The sequence below is a fragment of the Mesoplodon densirostris genome, chromosome 12, assembly GCF_025265405.1.
Source record: "Mesoplodon densirostris isolate mMesDen1 chromosome 12, mMesDen1 primary haplotype, whole genome shotgun sequence".
In the NCBI taxonomy this organism is placed as follows: domain Eukaryota; kingdom Metazoa; phylum Chordata; class Mammalia; order Artiodactyla; family Ziphiidae; genus Mesoplodon; species Mesoplodon densirostris.
Window position 1 is genome coordinate 12,186,752 of NC_082672.1, and position 24,728 is coordinate 12,211,479.

The 24,728-nt window shown below is 41.7% G+C and overlaps 1 protein-coding gene across 1 annotated transcript in view; it reads left to right on the forward strand.

Annotated features, from left to right (window-relative positions):
• Positions 1–24,728, forward strand: part of NOX3 (NADPH oxidase 3) — a 58,332-nt gene that overhangs the window by 21,358 nt on the left and 12,246 nt on the right. Inside the window, exons 8-11 of the mRNA XM_060114976.1 lie at positions 290–382; positions 2,523–2,776; positions 9,044–9,206; positions 20,547–20,693. Coding sequence (XP_059970959.1) covers positions 290–382; positions 2,523–2,776; positions 9,044–9,206; positions 20,547–20,693 — 657 coding nt within the window. The remainder of the gene's footprint in view (positions 1–289; positions 383–2,522; positions 2,777–9,043; positions 9,207–20,546; positions 20,694–24,728) is intronic.

The following is a 24,728-nucleotide window of genomic DNA, read 5'->3' on the forward strand; positions in this document are numbered from 1 at the left end:
AATCTGCTTTCTATTTCTTTGCAAATGCAATTATTTCTAATTACATAAAAGCATCATTGATCAAGTAAGCCTAAAAACCAGTACAGAAGAGTTTAGTCTCTTAAATAAGCTTGTAGACTTCAAGGAATAAATGAATGTCATAATATTTAATACAAGGAGATATCTTTGTTGTTGATAACTGGCCCAAACTTAAAGGAAAATGTCTAAACTCCATCGTGTTACATATTGATTGGTTCAAATTGAAAATATTTGGATTCTATTTTCATTTCCTTTTCCTCTCTCTCTGCAGGCTTGGAAATGGGTTTTAGGCCCTGTGGTCTTGTATGCATGTGAAAGAATAATTAGGTTCTGGCGATTTCAACAAGAAGTTGTCATTACCAAGGTATGCATGTAGGTTTATGTCTGAATAAAAACCTGAGTGTAGATGAAAATTTTTTATTAGCCCAAGTTTTTAATTTGCCATTTTTATTGCAGAGCCATCTGTAATTTAGAGGCTCATCTTCTGTTCTAGTAATTTCTTGTATCCTGTGCATCTTTTAGTGAGACTAATTTTACTGAAGACAGGGATCAGGGCTCTGACTGGTACACAGAATTCTGATAAAGGTTATGGTACAGCCCTGGAATCATCTGTATTTCTCTTTATTTCGGTGTCTCTCCAGGGGGAAAATGCAGGAGGGCTGAGTGTGCTTTACATGGATCATAGTGACTTAGAGTATAATCACTTCCTCCACAGCATAAAAATACGAATGTTGAAACACACAAATAATGTTCACATATTTTCAAATACACACACTCTCACTTGGAACCACTAAACAGAAGTTGTGGGAACAGTCACCCTCAGGTTCAAAGGGAAAAAGGGCACTGGAGGTGGGGGGGTTCAAGATGGAGAGGAAGGGCCCTGCCCTAAGGAATGAAGGCGTGGTGGTAATATTTTCCAATCTTGCCATCCCTCCTCACCGCTCTCCAATTTTTACCTCGTGCTGGAGGAAGACCTCAGCAGATAGATCAAGAATACATGCCTAGGAGGACTTCCCTGATGGTCCAGTGGTTAAGACTCCATGCTTCCACTGCAGGGGTTCAATCCCTGGTTGGGGACCAAGATCAGGCATGCTGAGCAGTGGGGCCAAAAAATTTTTTAAAAAAGAATAAATGCCAAGGAAACTGAAAGCTTACCCCAAACTCTCCCCCTAGTTGTTTCAATCTCTTAAAAGAAATTCTCTGCTAACCAAACCCATGCAGCTTTGCTAATACAATATTAACAGAATACTCTGTCTCTTTAACTGTCTTCATGAAAGCAGATGCCCAGAAATTGCTTCATATTTCTGTTTTAAACTGCTTCTCTGTTGCTGTTTTTAAGTTAAGCACCAAAGGATATCAAGCTGTATCAAGAGCCAGACAGTAAAACTTCTGGAAATCTACTCGAGCTGTTACTAGGGAGACCATTTAACAGCAGAATCAGAACGAGTATCAGTAGGGAGAGGAGAAACTAATGATTACAATGCTGTGAATTTCTCTTCTGAATGGAAAAATACTGTCACAGTATCCAGACACTAGATTCTGCCCCCTTATACCTCCTGCCACAAAAGAAGACATGGGGGCCTGGAAACAAGAGGGAAGTCTAAGAAGGGAAATTAGTTCATTGTCTCTGATAAGTAGCAAGTTATAGAGCTCTTTAAAAAGCAGTAGCCTTAGGCTTCCCTGGTGGCGCAGTGGTTGAGAGTCAGCCTGCCCTGCACGGATGCGGGGGACACGGGTTCGTGCCCCGGTCCGAGAGGATCCCACATGCCACGGAGCAGCTGGGCCCGTGAGCCATGACCGCTGAGCCTGTGCTCCGCAACGGGAGAGGCCACAACAGTGAGAGGCCCGCTTATGGCAAAAAAAAAAAAAAAAAAAAAAAAAAAAGCAATAGCCTTTGCATCACGCTTTCTTACATCTAAAACTCAGAGCCTACGTAGGAGATTGGATGAGACTTGACTAAAACCAAACCAAATGAATAAAACATTTCAGAGTATGAAGGCTGTTTTTTACTCAGAATGAAGAAATACCAGGGTTAGTTCACAAAGAAGCAGGAAAAGATGCACGTCACTGAAAATAGTAACAAACTGGACCCATATTTTAAAACACGAAGTTGATTCTGTGGCTATTTGATCACTTTAAGCATGATTAAGTGCTATGGATGATATGCTAGTTTATATTCTCTTGCACCTGAAATTAACTGTGCTATCGAAATAGTGGCCACTTGGGACAAACAGTCACGTGCTGGACACCACTTTGCCCCTGGATGCAGCTACCCAGATTTCCTACCTAGCACACTGAAGGAGGTCAATGTCATTCTTGCTGGAGTTGCCATCACTTTCCTGTCCGGGTTGGAACGATTCTTGAAAACTCATAATGAATGGCCTATGTCAATTATACCTCAGAAAAGTTGATATAAAAATTTTAAAACCTTTGATGGAATGGAGGCCTTTGTCTTAGTATTTAACCTGAGCGAAAGAACCAACACCTCTCTTGCTGTGATTTAGGTGGTAAGCCATCCATCTGGAGTGCTAGAACTTCACATGAAAAAGCGTGACTTTAAAATGGCACCAGGGCAGTACGTCTTGATCCAGTGCCCATCCATATCCTCGCTAGAGTGGCATCCCTTCACCCTCACCTCCGCTCCCCAGGAGGACTTCTTCAGTGTGCACATCCGGGCAGCAGGAGACTGGACAGAAGCTTTATGCAAGGCCTTTGGGGCAGAGGAACAGGCCCTGAAGGAGCCCTGGAGCCTGCCAAGGTAGAAGCCCATTTCTTTTTTATGTGTAAGTTAGAATATTATAAAAACTAAGGTCCTTTAGGGCATCAACATGCTAACAACTTCTGCAATATCTTATTTTGTATGGTAAATTTGAATCCATTTATAAAATCTGAGAACCTCTATTAAAAAATATAACTCAGCATATTTCCATTAGGAGCAAGTGCATTTCTTTAAAAAACAAATGTTCGATGAAGACAGGTGATGATCCAGGGAGAGGAAAGATTTTGCTTTTCCGGGTCCAAAACATCACTTTGGCGAATTATAAGCAGCTTGTGATGAGTAAGGCAGCCTGGTGAACTTTTTGCTGTCACGGTCCGAGGTTTTTCAATTATATTTGTAGAGTTTGGTCTTTGTAAAAAGGATGCTTTACAGTCCAAATTAATCTGGCAGCCTCCATACACTGGAGAAAGAGCTAAACAATTAGACTAAAGCTCAGAAAATGACAAAATAATCTGAGAATCAAGAAAGTTAGTGGTGGTGTGCATTGTCAGTCCCACATGTGTGATTGCAAAAAGTATTAATTAACCTCCACTGTGTGCCAGAAATACAAAGATGGCAAAACATTGCCTCTGTTCTCTAGGACTTCTGAAATCAACACTGGTGTGCAAACAAAGGATTTAAATTTGCTACAAGGAAGACAGGTAGACCTGAGAAAGTGGAAGAGCACTGATACCATCTGTAGTTTCCTAGAGTTGTCGTAACAAAGTACCGTGAACCAAGGGGCTTAAAACAACGGAAGTGTATTCTCTCACAGTTCTGGAGACTGCAGGGCTGAAATCCCGGTGTCAGCAGGGCTGTGCTCCTTCTGGAAGCTGTAGGAAGGGTTCTTCCTTAGCGCCTCCCAGCTCCTGGTGGTTTGCCAGCCATCCTTGGCGTTCCGAGGCTGCGGCTGTGACAGTCCAGTCTCTGCGTCTGTCATTACATGTTGTCCTCCCCTCTTGTGTCTGTGTCTCTGTGTTTCTGTGGTCCCTTCTTGCAAAGACACCAGTCATACTGGATTAAAGGCCCATCTTCCTGAATGACCTCATCTTAACTTGATTACATCAGCAACAATCCTATTTCCAAATAAGGTCACATCCTAAGATAAGATTTCAACATATCAACTGGGCTCAACAATTGAATCCAAAACAACATCCTATTCAGAAAAGCCAGTGTCCTTGGCTCCTTTTAGTAAACAATGGCTTAGAATTGATTCCCACTCTTGCTGCAGGATTTCCCAATAAGCACTCAAAGCCCATGTGTCGGGACCCAGAAAAACAGGGACACACGCAAAAAAATGTTGAGAAAAACTTTGTGAAGGAATTTGATATTTCAAAAGAAGCATCAAGACATCCCCTCTTCTGCCTTCCTTGGAGGGTATCAGGAACTGCCAAGCAGTGACCACAGCTACAAGACTTCGGGTGGTGAACCCAGTAAGGACACACTTAGAATGGAACTTCCTAAGGGCACGAGGTTGTCCTCCTCTATACGTCCCATGCCTAGAACAGTGTCTGACACGTAGTGAATACAGAGTAAGTATATGATGAGGAATGAATACCTGGACCCAAGATGGACGCTTCACTCGTTTAATTTAACAAATATTTACCGGTGGTAAACTAGGCACCAGAATAAATTTAAGGCACAGAATCTACTCAGCTTATTGTCCCTCCTCTGTCTTCCCATGGGACACTGAACTGTGACTATGTAGCACTGGGCTTGCTTGTGTTGAGTGGGTGGGAAGAGCCACAGTCTTCATTTCAAACACTGGTACTAAAGAGCAGTGTGATGATAAACCAAGTACAAACATCATCTATTCAGACTAGAGCCCCAAGTCACAAGACAACATTTGACTATTCCATTAAGACCTTATCCTTTTTATCATGGAAAGGAAGCCATGTAACAGAATTCTGAGGTTCAGAGTGTAGTGTGAATGCTTAAAATCAGGAATGAAAGTAAACACACATACGCACACGTGCACGCATGCACACACACAGGTCCCAGCCCTCCCTTGGCATTGCCAAAGTGGATACCTTCATCCTATTTGCTAGCCTGGTTTCTGCTCTGAGTGTATACAGTTGTCCGGCCTATTGACCAACCTTCCTCTTCCCAAACCAGCTCTCATTTCAGCCAGTCCCCAAACAAGAACTTGGGAAGTGTTTCTCCGTAGTCAGTATGCTTTCTTTCTTTTTGTTTTATTGAGGTAGAGTTGATTTACAATGTTGTGTTAGTTTCAGGTGTACAGCAAAGTGATTACGTTTTACATAGATACCTATATCTATTTTTTTTTAGATTCTTTCCCCTTAGAGATTATTACAAAACACTGTGTATAGTTCCCTGTGCTATACAGTAGGTCCTTGTTGGTTGTCTGTTTTATATACAGTAGTGTGTACATGTCAATCCCAACCTCCTAATTTATCCCTCCCCCACTTTCCCCTTTGGTAACCATATGTTTGTTTTCTATGCCTGTGGGTCTATTTCTGTTTTGTATATAAGTTCATTTGTATCTGTTTCTTAGGGTTCCACATAATATCGTATAATACTTGGCATGCTTTTATCTCCAGAGTGCGTCTTCAGCGCAAGGCCTGACACGATCTGGCCCCCAGACCTCCCTGGGCACCCCTGCTCCACCACCTGCTCCCTCGCTCACTCAGCCACTCTTCCAGCTTCTTGCTTCCCTCCCACACCGAGCACACTCGCCTCAGGGCCTTTGCTGCTGCAGCTCCCTCTCCCTGGCACACTCTTCCCCCGGTCTCTGCTTCGCCGCCCCCTCACTGCCCCCAGGCCTCTGCTCTAATGTCTCCTAATGAGGCCTTCCTTTCCCGTTTCCTGTGGTCCAGCAACCCCGACAGACACTCCACACTCGTCGTGGTCACTGTGCCCCGCGCCTTACTTTCTTCCTCTCCACCTGACACACTAAATACCTGGTTGTTTATTTGTTTACCCTTTATCTCCCCACACGAGAATGGGGACTTTCTCTCTTTGATTCACTTTGTTGTCCCCAGTGCCCAGAACGGGCCCTAACTCTCAGCTGGCACTCAATAAATATTTACCAAGTGAATAAAAATGAGTCGTTGTACACAGTGCAGCATCCCTTCATTTGTTAACTTCGTTTGACCTCTGCCTCTATATACGTGTAGGCATAAGAAACCCCCCAAAACCTAGAATTTGTTTAAATCTTCAACACATGGCAAATCAGAATTTTATTGAACTTCCTTCGATGATTTTACCTCTCAACATTGTTTTAATTTTGGATTAAACAAAACAATTTAGGGAGAGCACCATAATTTTTCACTACTTTGCACCCAGAAAGGATTTAATCCAGTCCCAGGGACCTGTGAGACAAGCAGTGACTGAGGACCCCAAGAGGAGATGCAAAGCTTAGTGAAGAGCAGGGCAACTCTTCCTCTGAACTCAGGAAAAAGACAATGCAAGCTCTTTTAAAAGACTTCGCATTAACAGGTACACACCACTATATATAAAAGAGACAAACAACAAGGACCCACTGTATAGCACAGGGAACTGTATTCCATACCTTATGATAACCTATAACGGAAAAGAATCTGAAAAAGAATAGATATATATGTATGTATCACTGAATCACTTTGCTGTACACCTGAAACAATGTAAATCAACTATACTTCAATAAAAATAAATAAATAAAATAAAAGACTTCACCTTCTGAAGTAAAATGGAGGAATTTCTCAGAGTCTGTGTTAGAGTTTTTAGCGATTTAATCTACTGCCCAGAGCCAAGGGTTCCAACGTCCGACAGCCTGGGTTCAAAGCCCAATTTTGCATGTGATCTTGGAGGATGTATGTAACACCTGCCTCAGTTTCCTCATCTGTAAGATGAAGATGACAATAATAGTACATAGGTTCTGTTTAGGATTAAATATGACAGTCCATATGAAGCCCTTAGCATAATGTGTAGTAAAAAAAAGTTAGCTACTATTGTTATTGGCAAAATAAGAAAGGTCATCTACCACAGAGGCGACAGTGAAAGTGCTGATGACACAGGAGGGACAATGTGGATGAATAAAGTTCATGGGTTCAGAGAGACAAGACAGGAGGTTGATGAGGAGGTGGTGGGTGGTGCTGCTGACAGGAGCAGCAAGGGCCAGGTGATGTGGCTGCTGGAAAGGGGACTCACTTCTAAGCTGCTTTATTAGAAACTGTATCCACATCAGACAGGAAGTAACTGAGTGAACTTGACAAACGAGAATTTGTGCAAAGGAAGCCAATTCAACATTGTGAGAGATGGAGATATTTTGGTACAAAAAAGAACAATTGGGCTGTCATGATAGCTAGATCAACTAGTTTAAGGGTTGAGAGGCAGGAAAGGGAAAATACCTGGTTTGTTTCTCAGGAAGGCAAAAGGCATGAGTTGTCAGAAGACAGATCCCAGTGAGACACGAGGAAAAACTGTCTAATACTTAGCCCTCCCTGCCCCTCTATGGAGCAAGGGGCCCTACAATTTCACGTGGGAAAGTGATTAGTGATCAGGGATGTGAAAGGAGGGCATCTCTGTATGAAGCAGGAGGTAGGACTCAATATTTCCTCCTGATGCTTAGATTCTCAATTTTAATTATGTAGAAATTTGTTTATTATGCATTTCTATGAATTATATGACACAATTCTTCTTTAGGTTTAATTGTTATCGTTTAAAATCAGTGTCAAATAAATCCCCAATACAACTAATTCTAAAAACTATTAACAATAAGACATTTTATTCGTGGACCGTTTCATATTTTTTCTCTTTCTCTCAGTTCCCCTTATCTAATTATTTATAAAAGAATCTACCATGGGCTGAGATACTAACCCTTTCTGATTAATGACCTTTTATTTTTATTCTTCTATTTCCATATATCAATATGTAATAAAGCCTTATTAATTAAGATTAACTTGAGGAGAGTTAATTTGAATTGTTAGGAGGTCTGGCATATGGAATATTTTAAAATAAACCCAATTGAACTTTCATGAACACATAGTAAGCCCAAAAGGGGCAACCTCGGGTGCCTTCAACAGACACTCCTTAGGGAATGGTTATGAATAACTTAGAAGCTTCTTAATTAGCATATCTTTGTTCATATGTAAATGTGTGCTTTTGGAATAGTTGAGGTTATTTAATACATTCCGTTGACTGAAATATTTTAAACATTCCCTTTACAATTTATTCAATAAATTGTTATTGAACAACTCCATGTAAGGTGCTGGGATGCAGTGGTGGGCAAACACAGACATGGTCCCTCCCTCTGCAGACCTGAGAGTCCAGTGACCAAACAGACACAAATTAAGTCATGCACACACACGCACACACACCACCCAAAACAACTATAAAATTACAACTGTGATAAGGACTACAGAGGAGAGATGCATGGTGTTATAAATTATCTAAGAGGGGATTTAACCTAGTCTAACAAATCCATGAAGACTTCCCCAGAGAAATGATAATTGGGATAAGACCTAACGGAAGGGTAACTATGAACCAAATAAGAGGATAGGAGAGAACTTGGGGCAGAGCATTCCAAGTGATTAGTTGGATTATCACGTGCAAAGGCCCCTTAGCCAAAGAGGGTCCTTTATGTACGTTAAGAAACAAAAGAAAAGCCAGTGTGGAGAACTGGCCATGAGAGATGGAGCAGAATCCGGGGTCAGTCCATTTAGGACCAAGTTAAAGATGATTGCACTTATTCAGTGAATATGCATTATCCTTATAAAGAAAAATTTGCTAAGCAAAGACAAAACATCAGTGCAACTCCTGGCCTAATTATCACAGATTTTTGAGTTTGCATAATCTAAAATAATGAGTTTTAGAAATTCCACACAACTGACAAATTATTCCAAAATTATGTTTATTCCAAATGAATGGCTTCCATTAGACTAAAATTATATAAACATATGAAGAGGTAGGAACAGGGAGAATCATATTAGCAAAAAGACAGATAAGCCTTCTAAGCTACCTTGTTGATTCTGTTTGTTCCCTCTGAGGGCAGATGGGGAAAAAAAGGAAAAGAAAAGGCATCTTCTACCAATCTTCATGATGCTTGAAGGCAAAACAAACTCTTAAGAACTGTAAAAAAGAGCTGTGCCATAAGACCGGCCACCATATCCCTACACTATGTGTGTCCAAATAGGGCATTCTCAAGCACAGAGCCAACTTCCCTGAACACATTTGCTAACACATCCCATACAAAGCACTCGTTTAAGATGGCTTTGTTTTCAAGAGTGGAGTGTCCTGAATGTCAAACGGCACACTTTGTGATTGCAGGCTGGCGGTGGACGGGCCATTCGGAGCTGCATTGACAGATGTGTTTCACTATCCAGTGAGCATGTGCATTGCCACGGGAATAGGGGTCACTCCCTTTGCCGCTCTTCTGAAATCTATCTGGTACCAATGTTGTGAGTCACAAACCCAGTGGAAGCTGAGCAAGGTATGGAAAATATCATCAGCTTACCCTTCCATGAATTCAAAGGTTCAACATCCTTCTATCTATCATCTGCCGATTCCTGGGGAGGGTTTTAATTAACTGTGTGGGATAAACTCAAGGATCCTTAACTACACTTATGTTCTTAAAAATCTCCATTCAGTATTACATTTATGAGAAGGGTTATGTCTAATCTTGTTAAAGATGACAAGACATAAATTTTATTGCTTCATTGCCATTACAGGACATGTAATTGCTCATGTCAGTAAAATATGGACAGGCTGCAAATGGCTATGTGACTGCGCTGCAGTGAGTACTATTAACAGGCAGCCTTAGACTCGAGCTTGATACTGTGGTTGCAAGTGTACGATTCAACATCTTCATCTCATGGACTCGGGGTCTTAATTGAGAAGCAAAAATGCCACAGTTGGGATTCATTTGTCTGCTTGCCTGGTGTTGCCATCCAGCTCCAAATCTCCTTTTTGTCATTTCTTGTATGTTCTCTGACTAGCTGCCTCCATGGTTCCCTTGCTCCCTTTGTGCATCCCATGTTTTAACCCTCTTAGGATCAGCAACAGACACTAGAGCAGCAGGAGAAAGGGAGCCATGCTAACACTAGATGGTGTCAACTCAGGAGGGCCAAGGACATCAGGCAAACTTGGTTCTGGTCCTGGTTCTGCCACTTCTCTGATTGACACTTTGGCTGCAGTCTCCTCGTCTATCCCAGGAAGATGCTTGATTAGGTCAGCATGTCTATGGGACGTTAGTCATATGAGAAGGTCCACTAAAGAGAACTGTGTAGTGAAATGATTTCAGAAATGCTGTCACAGATCCCCCTTTAGAAGATTCACATCTTCTCTTAGCCTATTAAATAAGTTCTGCAGAAAAGAACCTCATTCAGTTTCATTTCACCCACGCTTCCCAAGCATATTTAGCCATGGAAACTTTTTTCATCTATCATTCTTTAAGAAATGGCACTTTGCGAAGCACTGGGGCAAGGCCAGAAGGGAAGACCTCTACAGGTGGGGCTTTCTCAACCAAGAAATTAGAGTAAAATTAGCTATCATTTCGTGAGTTTCCAAGTGACAGGCGCTTGACATGTGTTTTTTCATTTTATTTTTATAATCTTCCCAACAACCTTAGAAAGTAGATAGCACAAGCTCTGTTCTCCAAATAAGGACCCTGAAGCTTTAGAGACACTAAAGTCACTTTCCTGAAAATACACTGTTAATGAAAGGCAAAATCAGGGTTCGAACTCAGGTCCCTCTGGCTCTCTGGTTTGACATAACCAACACATGGTAGACATGGCTTCCACCTACTGTATTGTAGGAAGACTGTGGGATTCCTGGTCAGAGAATCTACTTCAGCCTGATTCCTCCCTCACTAGAAGCATCGCCTTGAGTGCATCAGTTCACCTCTCGGAGCTAGGTTTCCTGATATACACGATGGAGAAATAAGAGTCCATATCCATCATGGAGTTTTAATACCAAATAAGACAAATAAATAATGTAGAAACATTACTATGTAAATGTGTATAAGATTATATTAAATGTGCATTATATCTGCCAAAGATATAAATAGATTACTAGTACTACTACTAATACTAATAGCCTAGATTAATCAATCATTGACTACCTAGAAGGCAGGGAGTTAGGCATTTTACACATACTATCTCACATCATCTTACACATACTATCTCACATCATCTTTACTTACCACTTTCCCATTTTACAGATGAGAAAACTGAAGCTGGATCACAAAGCTAATAGGAATGATAGAATCATATCATTGAATTGTTATAATACCTCTTGCAGATAAGTAGTATCCTCAGATTACCAGTGAGGAAACAGAAGCACAGAGAGCTAGTAAATATCAGAATGAGGGTTTGAACCCGGGTTCTTCTTAAGCTAAAACCCATCTTCTTTCCTTTATACCACAATAAGATTAACCAAGTGTTTTAGTCTGTTCGGGCTGCTATAGCAAAATACCATAGATGGGGTGGTATACCATACATACAACAGAAATGTATTTCTCCTACAGTTCCGGAGGCTGGAAAGTCCAAGGTCAATGCACCAGCATCAGACTTGGTGTCTGATGAGAGCCCACTTCCTGGTTTATGGACGGTCATCTTCTAGCTCTAACTTCCCACTGCAAAAGAGGGCAAGTTTTTTGGACACTGATGGTCACTAATCCAATTCAAGAGGGCTCTACCCTTATGACTTAATCACCTCCCAAACTCCCCACCTCCAAATACCATCACACTGGGGATTAGATTTCAACATATGAATTTGGGGCAGGGGGCACAAACATTCAGTCTAGGGCACAAAGCAAGCAAAACAGGCACTGTTTCATACATTTGGACTCCACTGCAAAGCTTTGTTATGGTTTATGTTGATTTCCCCATCTCTGTAAGCTCTTTCCTCTTGCTGTCTACCAAGTCAGACCCACTTATAGCAGCGGCTCATTGCTTCATGGTTCTCACTGTACAAAAGGTCACATTATGCTTCACATGGAGATGGTGATGGAATTGTGTGTCTCACTTTCATTCACTTATTCACTCAATAAGTATTTATGCAGCACCTACTATGTGCCAGGCCCCACTCGTACTGACTGAAAAACCTATCACTCTCCTCTCACCAGACTCACAATACCTGACCCTTCTCTCAACATCCATTACCCCTGTGTTGTTCTCCTTTTATATCATTTATCCTTCTTTTTTTGTTTTAACGTTCACAAAGTACCTTATTTCCCTTAACAGATTCTGAGCTCCTTAAGCGTGGCTTTTCTCGATATCTCCATTATTAGAAAGATATATATTTATATATGCACACACACTATAAATTTTGAATAAATCAATGAGTGAATAAATGTCCACTTGGCCAAAAGAATTAACAAATGGCTTCTGCACAATTTTCTGTAAAATTCTAGGTTACAAAGATTAATTTTTTTTAATTTAAACAAAAGACTATTAGTTCAGCAACTTTATAATTAAAATAATACATTCCAACTATTTTATCACAAATAGGAAAATTCTTCTAAGAATCCACAAAATCTTAAAGTCCATATTGGAACCCACAGAATATTACTACCACCTTCTCTCTCACCATTTCATTGTTATTCCTGGGCTGTTTATGGGTTTTCTCAAAGCTGTTTCAGTGGGAGGGCTAAGGAGTTACCACAAAAGTATAAAACAGGGGCTTTGATCTCTAGTCCAAAAAACAGAAATCATAGACTTGGAAATAAAACACAATGTTTTAATGACTTATAAAAATTGGGGGTAATATTGAGACAACCCTCAACTGAAAATAAAGGCAGGAGTTATAGTATATGGGAGAAAAGAAGCTAAAAGCACGGAATCACAAAATTGAAGGGGCTTGACCTCCCAGTTTTGCATAGGACAGTACTTACAGTGGGAAGTGATTTGTCCAAAGTCCCTATCTGGCTAGCCACTGAGTCAGGACAGGAGCCTGTGTTTCTGGTTTCAAAGCTCTTTTATGAAAGAAGTGAGGTTTCATGCTACAGAAAGTTCAGGGTGAAAATCACACTTGACATCCACTTCCTCAGAATCTGCATGCTTGAGAAAAAGCTAAGGAAATTTCTCTGTTTTAAAGCAATTCTGTGTTTATTTGAGTACAGCTAACATTAGGCTTATGTAACTAATATTTGTCAGGGGCGCCCACATGCTTTTGAGAAATAAACACTACTTCCACTAAACTGTCATCATCTCTATAATTTTTTAAGTGTGGGAGAGCAAAACAGTACATTCTTATCTAACAGCATCTTCACAATTATAGATCTGGGCTATAGTTTTAGAGTGTTCTTTTCTGCAACAAGGAAAGGGGAGAAAACAGCATAGAGGTTCAGAGCTGGAATTTTAAGCTTAAATAGTTAACTGCAGTTGGTTGGGATTTTCTCCTTCCTGTGTAAAAGTTGGCGTAAAGGCATTTGTTTTTATGAACAAGGCTTATATTGCAAGTCTAGAGTAAAAAATTTGCACCAAAGTTTTCTTAGTTGTGACCATTGCAAACTACATCTCTTTCTCCTTCTCCTCTGCCACATTATTCTAGAACTCTTCTGAGTAAAATGCAAAAGGATATCCAGTAGGACTCCTGCATCTTCTTTGGGGTCATATGTAGCACTTTCTGTTTGAAGCTAGCGTTTTTCAAATTTTTTCTAGCTATGTGTTATTACTAAAGATAGTGGGGACGAGGGGCAGAGGAAGAGAGAGAAGTGGTTAGGAGAAGACTTCCCAAGAAGGCAAAATAACAATAAATATAATGATGCCCTGCTGTGAAGAAGATGGGAAAAAGTTGTAATATATTAAAGGGATATTTCCAACCCAAGAGTAAGAGCCAAACTTCACTTAGTTGGAGGCAAATGAGAACACAGTTCTCTTTTGGGATGAAGGAAGGGGGTGCAAGCGGCTGAGACATCCCTGTGATACAGTATGGAGGAAGCCGAGGGTTAAAATACCCCTTGGGGATGAATGTCCCCCCAACTCCTGCCTAACGGGGATGATTAATTCTACATCACACTCAATTTGTGAAAAGAGCTCTTGAAAAAAGTTAGGACAGTTTGCTTGTACAAACTGTCAAAATGATGAATGGAAATAGGTGTGTACAAACTGGGGTGGTTGTGAGGGGGGGGCAGATTGCTGACATAAATGTACTGGCCTCCACATTTTAGTTCTCCTAATATCACAGCCGTGCAGTCAGAACCGAGAGAACGGCCAACTGGATGATTTGGTTCATTTTCTTAACTGCATATGTAATCTTCAGTTGATAATAAAATAGATTCTAGAAAAACTGAGATAACCTAATTTCTTCATAAATTGTCTTCCTTCATCAGCTCAATAATATATAACCATGATAATGAGTATTTATAGTGTGTCCCACGCAAAATGGCCTTTGGGTTCTTAACCTAATATAATAAACAGATAATTCAAATAAAAAGACAGCATGGGCCAGTGGGAACAAGGCAAAGAGGCCAAGAAAGGCAAAAATCCATACTCTCCTTAAATATATTAATAAAACAAAGGAGGGCCTGCTCTCTTTTCTAATGAATGAAAAATGCATTTAATTTAATCTGTTTTGAGAAATCATTTACTTTCACTTTCCCTCACCCTGCTGCTCTGGCTACTCCTGGAATTGATCATCTCTGGTAACCGCTGAGAGTGTCCTGATAAATTGAACCAGGGAACATGAGGCCAGTTTGCATCTCCAGGAGACACACGTGCTTCTCACCTTTCACTAGGCAGCCTCAAAAGACTCCAGTCCCCCAGGAGGTCTCCCCATTGCCCTGTGGGGAAGTGACCAGTATTAATATTTTTAATATCTTGGTTTATTAACCACACAAGCCATACATGACTACAGGGTCCTTGTAAAAGATTCAAATGAAATACTCAAAAATCTCAATCAGAACAGATTTGTGGTTGCTGTGCGGGGTGGGGGGGGTGTGGGGGGGGGCGGTGGCGAGGGATGGACTGGGAGTTTGGGTTGGTAGATGCAAATTATTACATTTAGAATGGATAAACAACAAGGTCCTACTGTAGAGCACAGGGAACTATATTCAAATATCCTGAGATAAACCATAATGGAAAAGAATCTGAAAAAGAATGTATATATATATATATATATATATATATATATATACACAACTGAGTGACTTTGCTGTACAGCAGAAATGAGCACAACTTTGTAAATCAGCTGTACTTCAATTAAAAAAAAAAAAGAATGTGTAAGCATGGCTTTACAGAGAGGAAAGTACACTGTTCTTGGGACCCTTGCAATGAAAGACATCAAGACTTCATTTAGCTGTGTCTTTTTTAAACCTCATTTCTGTTTAGAAATAAATTGATTTAGCAGTTTGAAAAAAACCTCCCTTTATTCACCTTCCTTCCCAAATTAACCACCACCACCACTTGACCCTCCAGGGTTCTCACCTGAAATGGTTGAGTGCATCTTATTCCATTCCTTTCCTGCACTTTTGTGTACACATACGCACCTACACACATATGCAAGGTGTTACTTTATTTTTACATAAATAGGGATGTGGGGATGGGGAAGGAGGGAGAGAAAGAAAGGTGTGCAATTTGTGTTTTTGTTTTTCATTCTAACATGGCCTGGCGCCCCTTCAAGTGTCACTGCCTATTTATTGACTTTATTTCATTTAGCGCCTTCAGCAAATTCTGTAGTATGACTATCTCACAATTGATTTTATCATTCTATTATTAATGAACATTCCAGTTGTCCAACAACTATAATTTGAACAAACTGAGGCACAATAAACTTTAGGCCCCAGTCAAAGGGCAGAGCAGCAGCATAGCCATGAAATAGTTAACATTAAGGATAATGGCTTTAAACAAAAGTCTTAAGGACTAAAAGTGATTGACAAAGGCTGGTCTTAGTCTTACAATGGAGAATGGGAAAAACAGTTTTATAATTTTATTTCTTTAAAACCAGATGTGGAAGCCATGTTAGGGAAGCTTCTCAAAACTAGTTGCTTCAAAATCTGTTTGCTCTTGTCTTCACCCACGATGACCTTGGTAACAGCAACCACAAAATAAAAACCAGGACAATAATAGTTACCATTTATTGAGGAGATATTATGTTTTCTAAATATCAGTCTCAGTCTTTATCTTTTCAAAGAGAAAAGTTCTCTTTTTAGAAAATATTCATGATTCCCTCCATGGAAAGTCACCATCACCCTCCTTGATTGAAGCTTCTATCAGTTCTGTTACATTGTATAGGGAGCGTGGAATCTTCGCTCAGGCTACTATAACAAAATACCAAGGCTGAGTGGCTTAAAACAACAAACATTTCTTATAGGTCTGGAGGCTGGAAGTCTGAAATCAGGGTGTCAGGATGATTGCGTTCTGGAGAGGACTCTTCCTGACTTGCAGATGGCTACCTTCTTGCTGTGTCCTCACATGATGAGAAAGGGAGCTCTGGTCTCTTCCTCTTCCTATAAGGGCACTAATCCCATCATGGTGGCCCACCCTCATGACCTCATCTAAATCTAACCATCTCTTAAAGGCCCCATCTCCAAATCATCACATTGGCGGTTAAGATTTCAACACACAAATTTAGGGGAGATGCTTTCATACCATAACAGTGGGGAACATAGGATGCTGCCCAGGAGGAGGCAAGGTCACAGTGCAATCCCACTGGCCTCCTAGGGGGAGCTGTTGGTCAAGGTCAAGGTCAACCCTGGCACCCAACATGGATCTTAGGGTACCTTTCACTAGTGAATGGGTTCCTCTTTCAGAACTACATCTTTATAATCAATGCTGAGGTTTCGAGACCAGTGCTAGAGATTTTGGTTTCACCTCCTGTCAGTAACCACCATCTCTATAATTCAGGAGTGACGGTGGACACAGACCCCCAAGTAAGGCAAGTGTCCCCCTTTGCTCTCTAATATCAACATGTGGCATTCATTCTGTAAGCTTCTCCAGATGACAGTGAGGTAGTAACAATATCTCAGCTAACATCTCAGAGCACTTAATGCATCTTTAGACTTTGAGCTAGATGCCTCCATGAAACCTATCCTTTCACCTTCAAAATAATCTCATGGATTATTGTTCTGTGTTTTTGTTTTTGTTTGGGTTTTTTTTGTTGTTGTTGCCATTCCAACGTGTGATAATCTAGACTCAAATTACATAACCTGCTCCCAGTTACACAGCTTGAAGATGGTGAAGCCAGGAGACTAGGACAGGTTGCAGGACTCCAGGCTCACAGTGGTTAACTACTATGTTATATTACACCTTCAACCTGCACCCTCATGTGCAATTTCCTTCCTTAGAAAGGAAAAAGCCCCTTGGGTGCTCTGGGCGATAGATAGATGATAGATAGATAGATAGATAGATAGATAATTTTTGTCCCCATTCCATCCTCAGGAAATTGATTTTTGGGTCTAAAGAAATGCAGGTTGTATTTGAGGATGTGTCCTCTGCTGTGTTGGTGGGTACCTATCCAGGCCATGGCACGGGAACCTCTGATGGAAGAGTCTGGTGCTCTGGTAGTAACATAGATAAGTAGCTTTTCTTATTTCATTTCCTGGAATTGTTTATCCAAAAACAGCATGGGGACATTTCCTACTGGGCCCAGATGACCTGGTCCAAACTCTCTTAAAGAGAAGCCCAGGCTGTGGGAAAGGTGGGGATGAGCTGGAGCTGAGACCCAGGCCCCCCCCGAGATTGGCCGTGGCCAAGTTTATCTCATGGTTCGTGCTAGGAACAATGTGACAGCGAAGGCCTGTGATGGGCCACATGCATACAGAACTCCCTCACCCCATAACAACGTCCTGGAGTGGTGCCCTACAACATCTGGGGATCCATTAGATCTACAAAAATGTGTGGGCTGAGCCCTGTAAAAGAAAACTTCATTACTACAGAAGTTCAGAACTTTCATCATTTTACTGAGGATGACTTTCTGTGTAACGAAACCTTTTAAAGTTACCTGAGGTATTTTAGGCCTCTGCCATCTACTATAGAATTCTGAAAGCCATGCTTTATACAGGTAACCGATTTTAGGGTGGTTTTATTTTTGGAGACTGAGGCGGGGCGAGAGTTGGGAAGCACACATCACAGACGTGTAGCCTATTGTTTGGGACGTTTGTTCTACCATTGACCAGACCCTTCCTACTGGAGGAAACACAGAGGTGGGAAGCCTGTGTCCCTTCACAGTGAGCGTCCCTCACTATTAGAAAGATGAAAGGGAGTCAAAGTAAATGTGCTTTTTCCTCTCTTCAAAGTCCGTTTTCTTCTTTTTCTGCCCGAGGCACTTCACCGGAGCCCATTCAGTGCCCCTCCATTGCCTCTTGCACCAAAGCTGCCCAGTGTCACCTGTAAGTCAGTCACAGAGGGAAAAACACACAAAGCCATTGCAAGGAAGCAGAACGTATAAAAGGCTTGGCGAACCCTCAGAACACTGACACACAGCTAAGCCACAGGAAAGTAAGGACAGGAATGATTTCTGTTTGAAAGAATAAGGGTCAGTAAGTGGAGGAAAGCTAAGATGTGACTGTTTTTCAAGTAAGGGTGATTGGGACTGGATTTGAAATTGACAGGTTTTTTTTAAAAAAATGATTTTTTGGTTTGTTGTTTCAGATGAATGTATTTTTAGCATGTTTCTTAAAGAGTGAAAATAGTAGAAAATAAGGCAATGATGTTTGTTTTATACCAAATGCACCGTTAATATTCTTCGATCAAACAAGCTACTAGGGGCAGGAATGAGGGGAGGAGCATAGGTGAAAAGGGCATTAAATTCACTTGGTTGGTTTTGATTTCCACAGGGAGCAAAGCGAGTTAAAGGCAGGGCTGCGGTTTTGAAAGAGTAATTTAAATGAGGCGCTATACACGGTGGAAAGAAAGAGGGTGGCAGTATTCATCACCTACACAGCGTATAAGATCAGCCTCTGTCCTCCATTCTTCCTTCCTTCCCCTCCCCCTCCCTGATTCACCGCCCAGCCTATAAAAATGCTGCCAGAATGGTCCGCCCGGGATCCTTCCTCAGATGACGTCATTCCCCTGCTGGGCACCCTGCAGTGTCTCCCCACCTCACTCAGAGTAAAAGTCAGGACAGCCTCACAGCCCCTGTCTGCACCTCCCCGCCTTCCCCTCAGACCTCACCTCTCGCTTCCCACCCCCCCCCAACTCCGGTACACCAGCTCCTGGCTCCCCTCTGACAGCTCCCACCCCAAGCCTCTCCCCTAACCATTCAACTCTCCACGTCTTGGCTTCAATGTCCTCTTTCCTTGTCCATTTGACTTAATATTGCAGGACTTTCCAGCCTGCCTTTTTTTTTTTTTTCAGAGTACCGATCACCCTCTGACATAGTCTATATTTTAGTTGTTAATTTATCATCTTTCTACAATCACCCTCTGACATAGTCTATATTTTAGTTGTTAATTTATCATCTTTCTTCTCCCTCTAGAATGCAGACGCCATGAAGACAGGGAATTTTTGTCTCCTTTGTTTGCTCTTCTAGCTCCAGAACTGAAAACGGTCTTGACATAGAGTGAGCATTCAGTATGTTCAGTACATTCAATTCAATTCTTTGAATCAACAAAGATGAACAGGATCAGGAGGGAACCACTGACTCAGTTTCACAGCTGAGAAGAAGCTCCTTTTGGGGTAGGGGAGCTAAAATACCTAGGGATTATTATTAGTCCTGAGATTAATATTCCAAGAACCCTTCCAAGCAGCAACTGTCCAACAGATATGTAGGCTCTAAGCTTTTGTTCTTCTTGAGTATTAATTTCATAAATTCCTGCACAAACCTGGAGAGAATAGGCAAGATACTTAGCCTTGAAACACGTTCTGTGATTTCTTTTTCCTCATGAATATGATCTGTTAATTAAATCTCGCCTGTAAATTTCATTATATGATCATGGTGAGCTTGCAGCCTGGTGGGGGAGGGGAGGGTGAGAACACTGGCCATTGGAGACGATATTTCCTGGTGGAGATCAAGGCCGGCCCCCTCCTCTATCCTGTTAATCAGCATCTCTTTTGGGAGGGGGTGCAGGAAAGAGCAGTGGACAGTAGCGGGTAGGAGTGTGAGAAAAAGAGGAGAATTAATAGATCTATCTCCCGTGGTTTCTTCTAGATACAATTATCTGAAACTCAAAGCACAAAATCTAAGCCTTTATTTTAGCAAAGCCAAACTACTTCTCATCACATGCCGTTTGCTAAACACAGAGAGTTAAAAAAAAAGAAAGAAAGAAAAGAAAAGAAAGAAAAAATGAAATGTTCCTCAATGTAATTTCATTATAGCAGTTGACACACAACCTCAGCCACCACCCACCAGCTTCCTTGGACACTGATACGTCTGGCTGATGGGACACTTCTGGCCTGTGTGGCTTGATTCTGCAATTACCATAATCTCCACCCTCCGGAGGGCATGGCTGGTGAAGTGGATTAGTGAACAAGCCTTTGGGTCTCTGAGGAAGGTTCAGATCCAGAGCTTAGGTCATAAGTGAAGATGAAGGGTGTTGGTCTAACAGTTTATCCCCCTTTGGGAAGAGAGAAAGGCACAGCTAGTTATGATTATTAACCTCATTCAGAAGAAGCACAGCCAGGAATGGGGTAAATTGATCCTCATCCAGAGAAACTGGCAACAGCCCACAGGCTCCTGACTCTGAATTCATTCTGGGCCTTTTCAAACACAATGTGAATTTTTTCAAAAGAAATCACAGTGTGACTATTCGTTCACTGGCAGAGAGAAGCGTGTTATTTTGCAGAAGTGCCCATTTGGGTTCAAATAATTTAGTGGAGATAAAGTAGTCTGCGATTATCAGCACGTTATGAAAAGAGGGACAGATCTGTTTTCTTGCCTTCTCTCTTGACAGGTGTATTTCTATTGGATTTGCCGAGATCCAGGAGCCTTTGAGTGGTTTGCCGACCTCTTACTCTCGCTGGAAACAAGGATGAGTGAGCAAGGGAAAACTCACTTCCTGAGTTATCATATATTCCTTACCGGCTGGGATGAAAATCAGGTATAGATAAGACTTCGAGAATGAGCAATATTATCTAACTTGTCTCATGATAGAGCAAAGAGAAGAGGAATAATTTCAATAATGAGCTACACGGTTATCTAGCAGCATGAAAGTATTATTTTTATGTTCTTTAAAAGAAAAAGAGAATAAAATAAAACCAGATAAGAAACAGCTATTCAAATTGTAGCAATAAAAGCTACAGTTAATTTGCTGAGGAATAGAAAAGAAGATTGGAAAAAGAGGCTGGTTAAAGGGATAAAACCCCAAGTTTGGAAATCCAAGAAAAATTATGTCATTAAAAGTTGCATTGGGGGCGGGCTTCCCTGGTGGCACAATGGTTGGGAGTCCGCCTGCCGATGCAGGGGACGTGGGTTCGTGCCCCGGTCCGGGAAGATCCCACGTGCCGCGGAGCGGCTAGGCCCGTGGGCCGTGGCCGCTGAGCCTGCACGTCCGGAGCCTGTGCTCCGCAACGGGAGAGGCCACAACAGTGAGAGGCCCGTGTACCGCAAAAAAAAAAAATAAAAGTTGCATTGGGGGCTTCCCTGGTGGCGCAGTGGTTGAGAATCCGCCTGCCAATGCAGGGGACATGGGTTTGAGCCCCAGTCCGGGAAGATCCCACATGCTGCGGAGCAACTAAGCCCGTGTGCCACAACTACTGAGCCTGTGCTCTAGAGCCTGTGAGCCACAACTACTGAGCCTGTGTGCCACAGCTGCTGAGTCCGCTTGCCTAGAGCCCGTGCTCTGCAACAAGAGAAGCCACCACAATGAGAAACCCACACACTGCAATGAAGAGTAGCCCCCGCTCACTGCAACTGAGAAAGCCCACACCCTGCAACGAAGACCCAATGCAGCCAAAAATAAAAAATAAATAAAATAAATAAATTTTTTTTAAAAGCTGCATTTGAAATTTAGTAACATCAAGCAAACATTATGGATTGGCTATATTGTCTCATTGAGCTCCGAATTGGTTCTAATTCTATGTTTTGAGCTGTTCAGAGTTAAACAGAAAAAACTGACAGGTGTTGACATTCAGCATTTTGTATTGTAAACCATGTGAGTTCCTACAGAAAATAATTATTATGAATACATGATTTATCTAGAGATTTATTTTTCTTAAGCCATTCTTAGAAATTGTGTGCACGTATGTTTATTCACCTAAGATCAAAATGATCTTCTGTTGGGGCAGGTGTTCTGCTGTGTCCATTAATATGTATTAATGACATATTAAGGTTGAGTTTACCAAAAATAATGCATATCAAAATATTGCACTATGGTACTATTTCAGTGATGATAGTATTGAATGATAACTATTACATTTCCAGTCTTTTTTAACTCCTCAAATATGGAAACTAACAATGAAGTGATTACTAGGTGATGACATTTATGTCCTAATCAGCACTTCTGTGACAGCTACTATAGATATTTAAGGAAAATGTGTTTGAGCCAGAGATTTGCATTCGTTACTAAATTTACAAATGAATGCACTCCTGAGAGCCTCTCTCTCTCTCTGTCTCTCTCACACACAGACACACACACACACACACACACACAAACTGGCCCTATAGAACATCACTGTAATTTGACTCTGCTTCTGCAAATGAATAAGACCTTGCTTGAAATTCAGTAGCTAAACAATTTTTTAGGGTCTTATTTGCAGTTGGCCTTACATATTTATTCCTCTGGGCTACTCTGAAATAGAGGTTTCCTGGGAATTAGGCTTGAAACATCTTCATGAATTAAATAGTGTTAATTATATTTTCCAAACAAATGCTTTTTTCTTACTCACATGGGATTTTTGACTAATGATCCACTTGGTGAAGTACAAACACAGCCTTTGTCTTCTGCTTGCTGGTCCTGGGCTGCCTCTTCTGCTTCTAAAGTGAATTGATCCCGAGTGTCCACCTAGGCAACCCCAGTCACTTGGAAGTTGCAAGACCGAGGCTCCGTCTGATTTTGTGACAACACAACTCTACCCCATCCCATCCCTGCCACTTCCGAAAGTACGCTGTTAAGAGAGAGTTTTCTTCTGAATACGAGCAAATTAAAATAGACATGTTCTTCAATTTTTGCCATGACATGTTGGAAATTCTTGAGATGCTTAAATTTCAGGACAAAATAATTGCTACATGCTGTCAGTCAGGAATCAAGAGGCTGTTTTAGAAACAGCCAATTGCTAAACTGAATTCAACCACCTCAAAGTGGCAGCGTGACAAGAACAGAAGGCACAGATGGAAAGGGCAAATTATTATTATTATGAAGGGCAAATCGACAGGGTTTGGAGATTCATTGAACACTGGGCTGAGAAATATGGAGCAAATACAATTCCAGATGTTTGAACAGCAGTGATTGGTAGCTAGAAGGTACCACGAGCTAGAAGATACCACGGACGGAAGTGGGAAAAACTCTTTTTTCTACTGAATAATGCCCAAACTTCTTAGCAGATACTTCCAGGCCCCTCCTGACCTGACGGCAAAACCCACTTGTTCTATAGAATTCCCATCATTTTCCCCTGACACCAGAGCCACCGAACAACACATGTTTTCCAATCACACCAAGGACTTTCTCACTTCCATCTGCCCTCATACTGTTTCCTTTCCCTGACATGTCACTCAGTGCCCTCTGTCCCTCGTGCAGCCTACTGCATGGAATCATCCTTTCAAGACCAGTCCCCACTACCGCCTTCCCCAGTTCTCTTAGTCAAAATTACGTGGGGCTTCACCAGAGTGACATGCTTACTTCTCCAGAGCACTTCGCTTCTGTCTCTGGTAAAGAAGGGTGGTGGTCTGAATCAGGGCATAGAAATCGTGCACATGGTCTGCCTCTCCCTCCAATGACCAGTGCTTCACAGAGACCCTCTGTCTGTCTTCTTTGTACCATTCCATCCATAGCACTCTGCCTGCCTATGGAAATCACTTAACAGTTGTATGTGGAAGTAACTTGAAATCACAAATTATTTGGAAAGTGAGATGATTCATTTTTAGCTATGATGGTCAGTTTGAAGGAACAAAAAGAATTCTACATAAAAATATGTTTGGGGAGTTTGAGATGCAGAATTCTACTCATACAGGAAGAGGAAGGCTTGGGAGAGAAAGTTTGAATTCATCTTTGTAGATTATGCTTATTGGATTGTGAAAATAGAAGCTCTTTGGGGAGTAGTGGTCCGAAAGAGATGCAGAGAGCTGAGCTAGAGACTGAGAAGGCAGCTACATATCAAGACAGGAGAATATGATAAGAAAATAATAACTACTGTTTCTTTCTTGACTCAGAGAGAAATAGAAGAACTAGGATTTTGTAATGCAAATAGAATCAAGAAGAAGCACTGTTCAGCCACATGGTGGAGAACCCAAGGAAAATAAAGCCTGGGTTGGTCATTAGATCTGGCACTTAGTCAAAAGGGAGTCAACTGTCTCTGCCTTCTTATTCTGCCCACTGCTGGAACGTGCATCCTCTAGAGCACCAATCCATCCTACTGTTAAGCAAAAGCCTGTGGAGATGCAACAGTGCCCTTCTAATCTGGAGGCCGATACAACTCTGACCCTGAATTCCAGTTCTGATAATGGGGCTTCTGCCAGTTTTCAAGGCTCTGTCCTCAACTACCACCTCCGTTCTTATCCCTGAACTCTTGTCTCATATTTCGTGCTTTGAAAACCTTGCCTAAGAAGGGGGTCCTGCCCCACTCTTGCCAGTTTTCCCTCTCTTGCCTGGAGTCCTCTTCCCAAATTCAGTTCCTATAGTAGCCCTGCTACCTAGGCTCAGACTTGCCTGGTGCCCACTTCCTGCAGCCTGGATATCTGAGACTCCACCAAAGTCTGTCACTGTCTACTGCCTGTTAAGGTGCAGCCTCCCTACCCCTGGCTGCTTTCCTAGACTGATGTGAAGGCCAGCCGGGGAAGCCAGTCTTGCAGCAGGATCGTGGGGTAAGAGTTGGGCCAAGCAGGGTTGTTACCCATACTGGTCAGAGGATGTGAGCAAATGAAGCACCAAAGGGTAAAAACCCATGAGCTCAAGAGCTGTGGTGGGGTCTGAGCAGAGCAG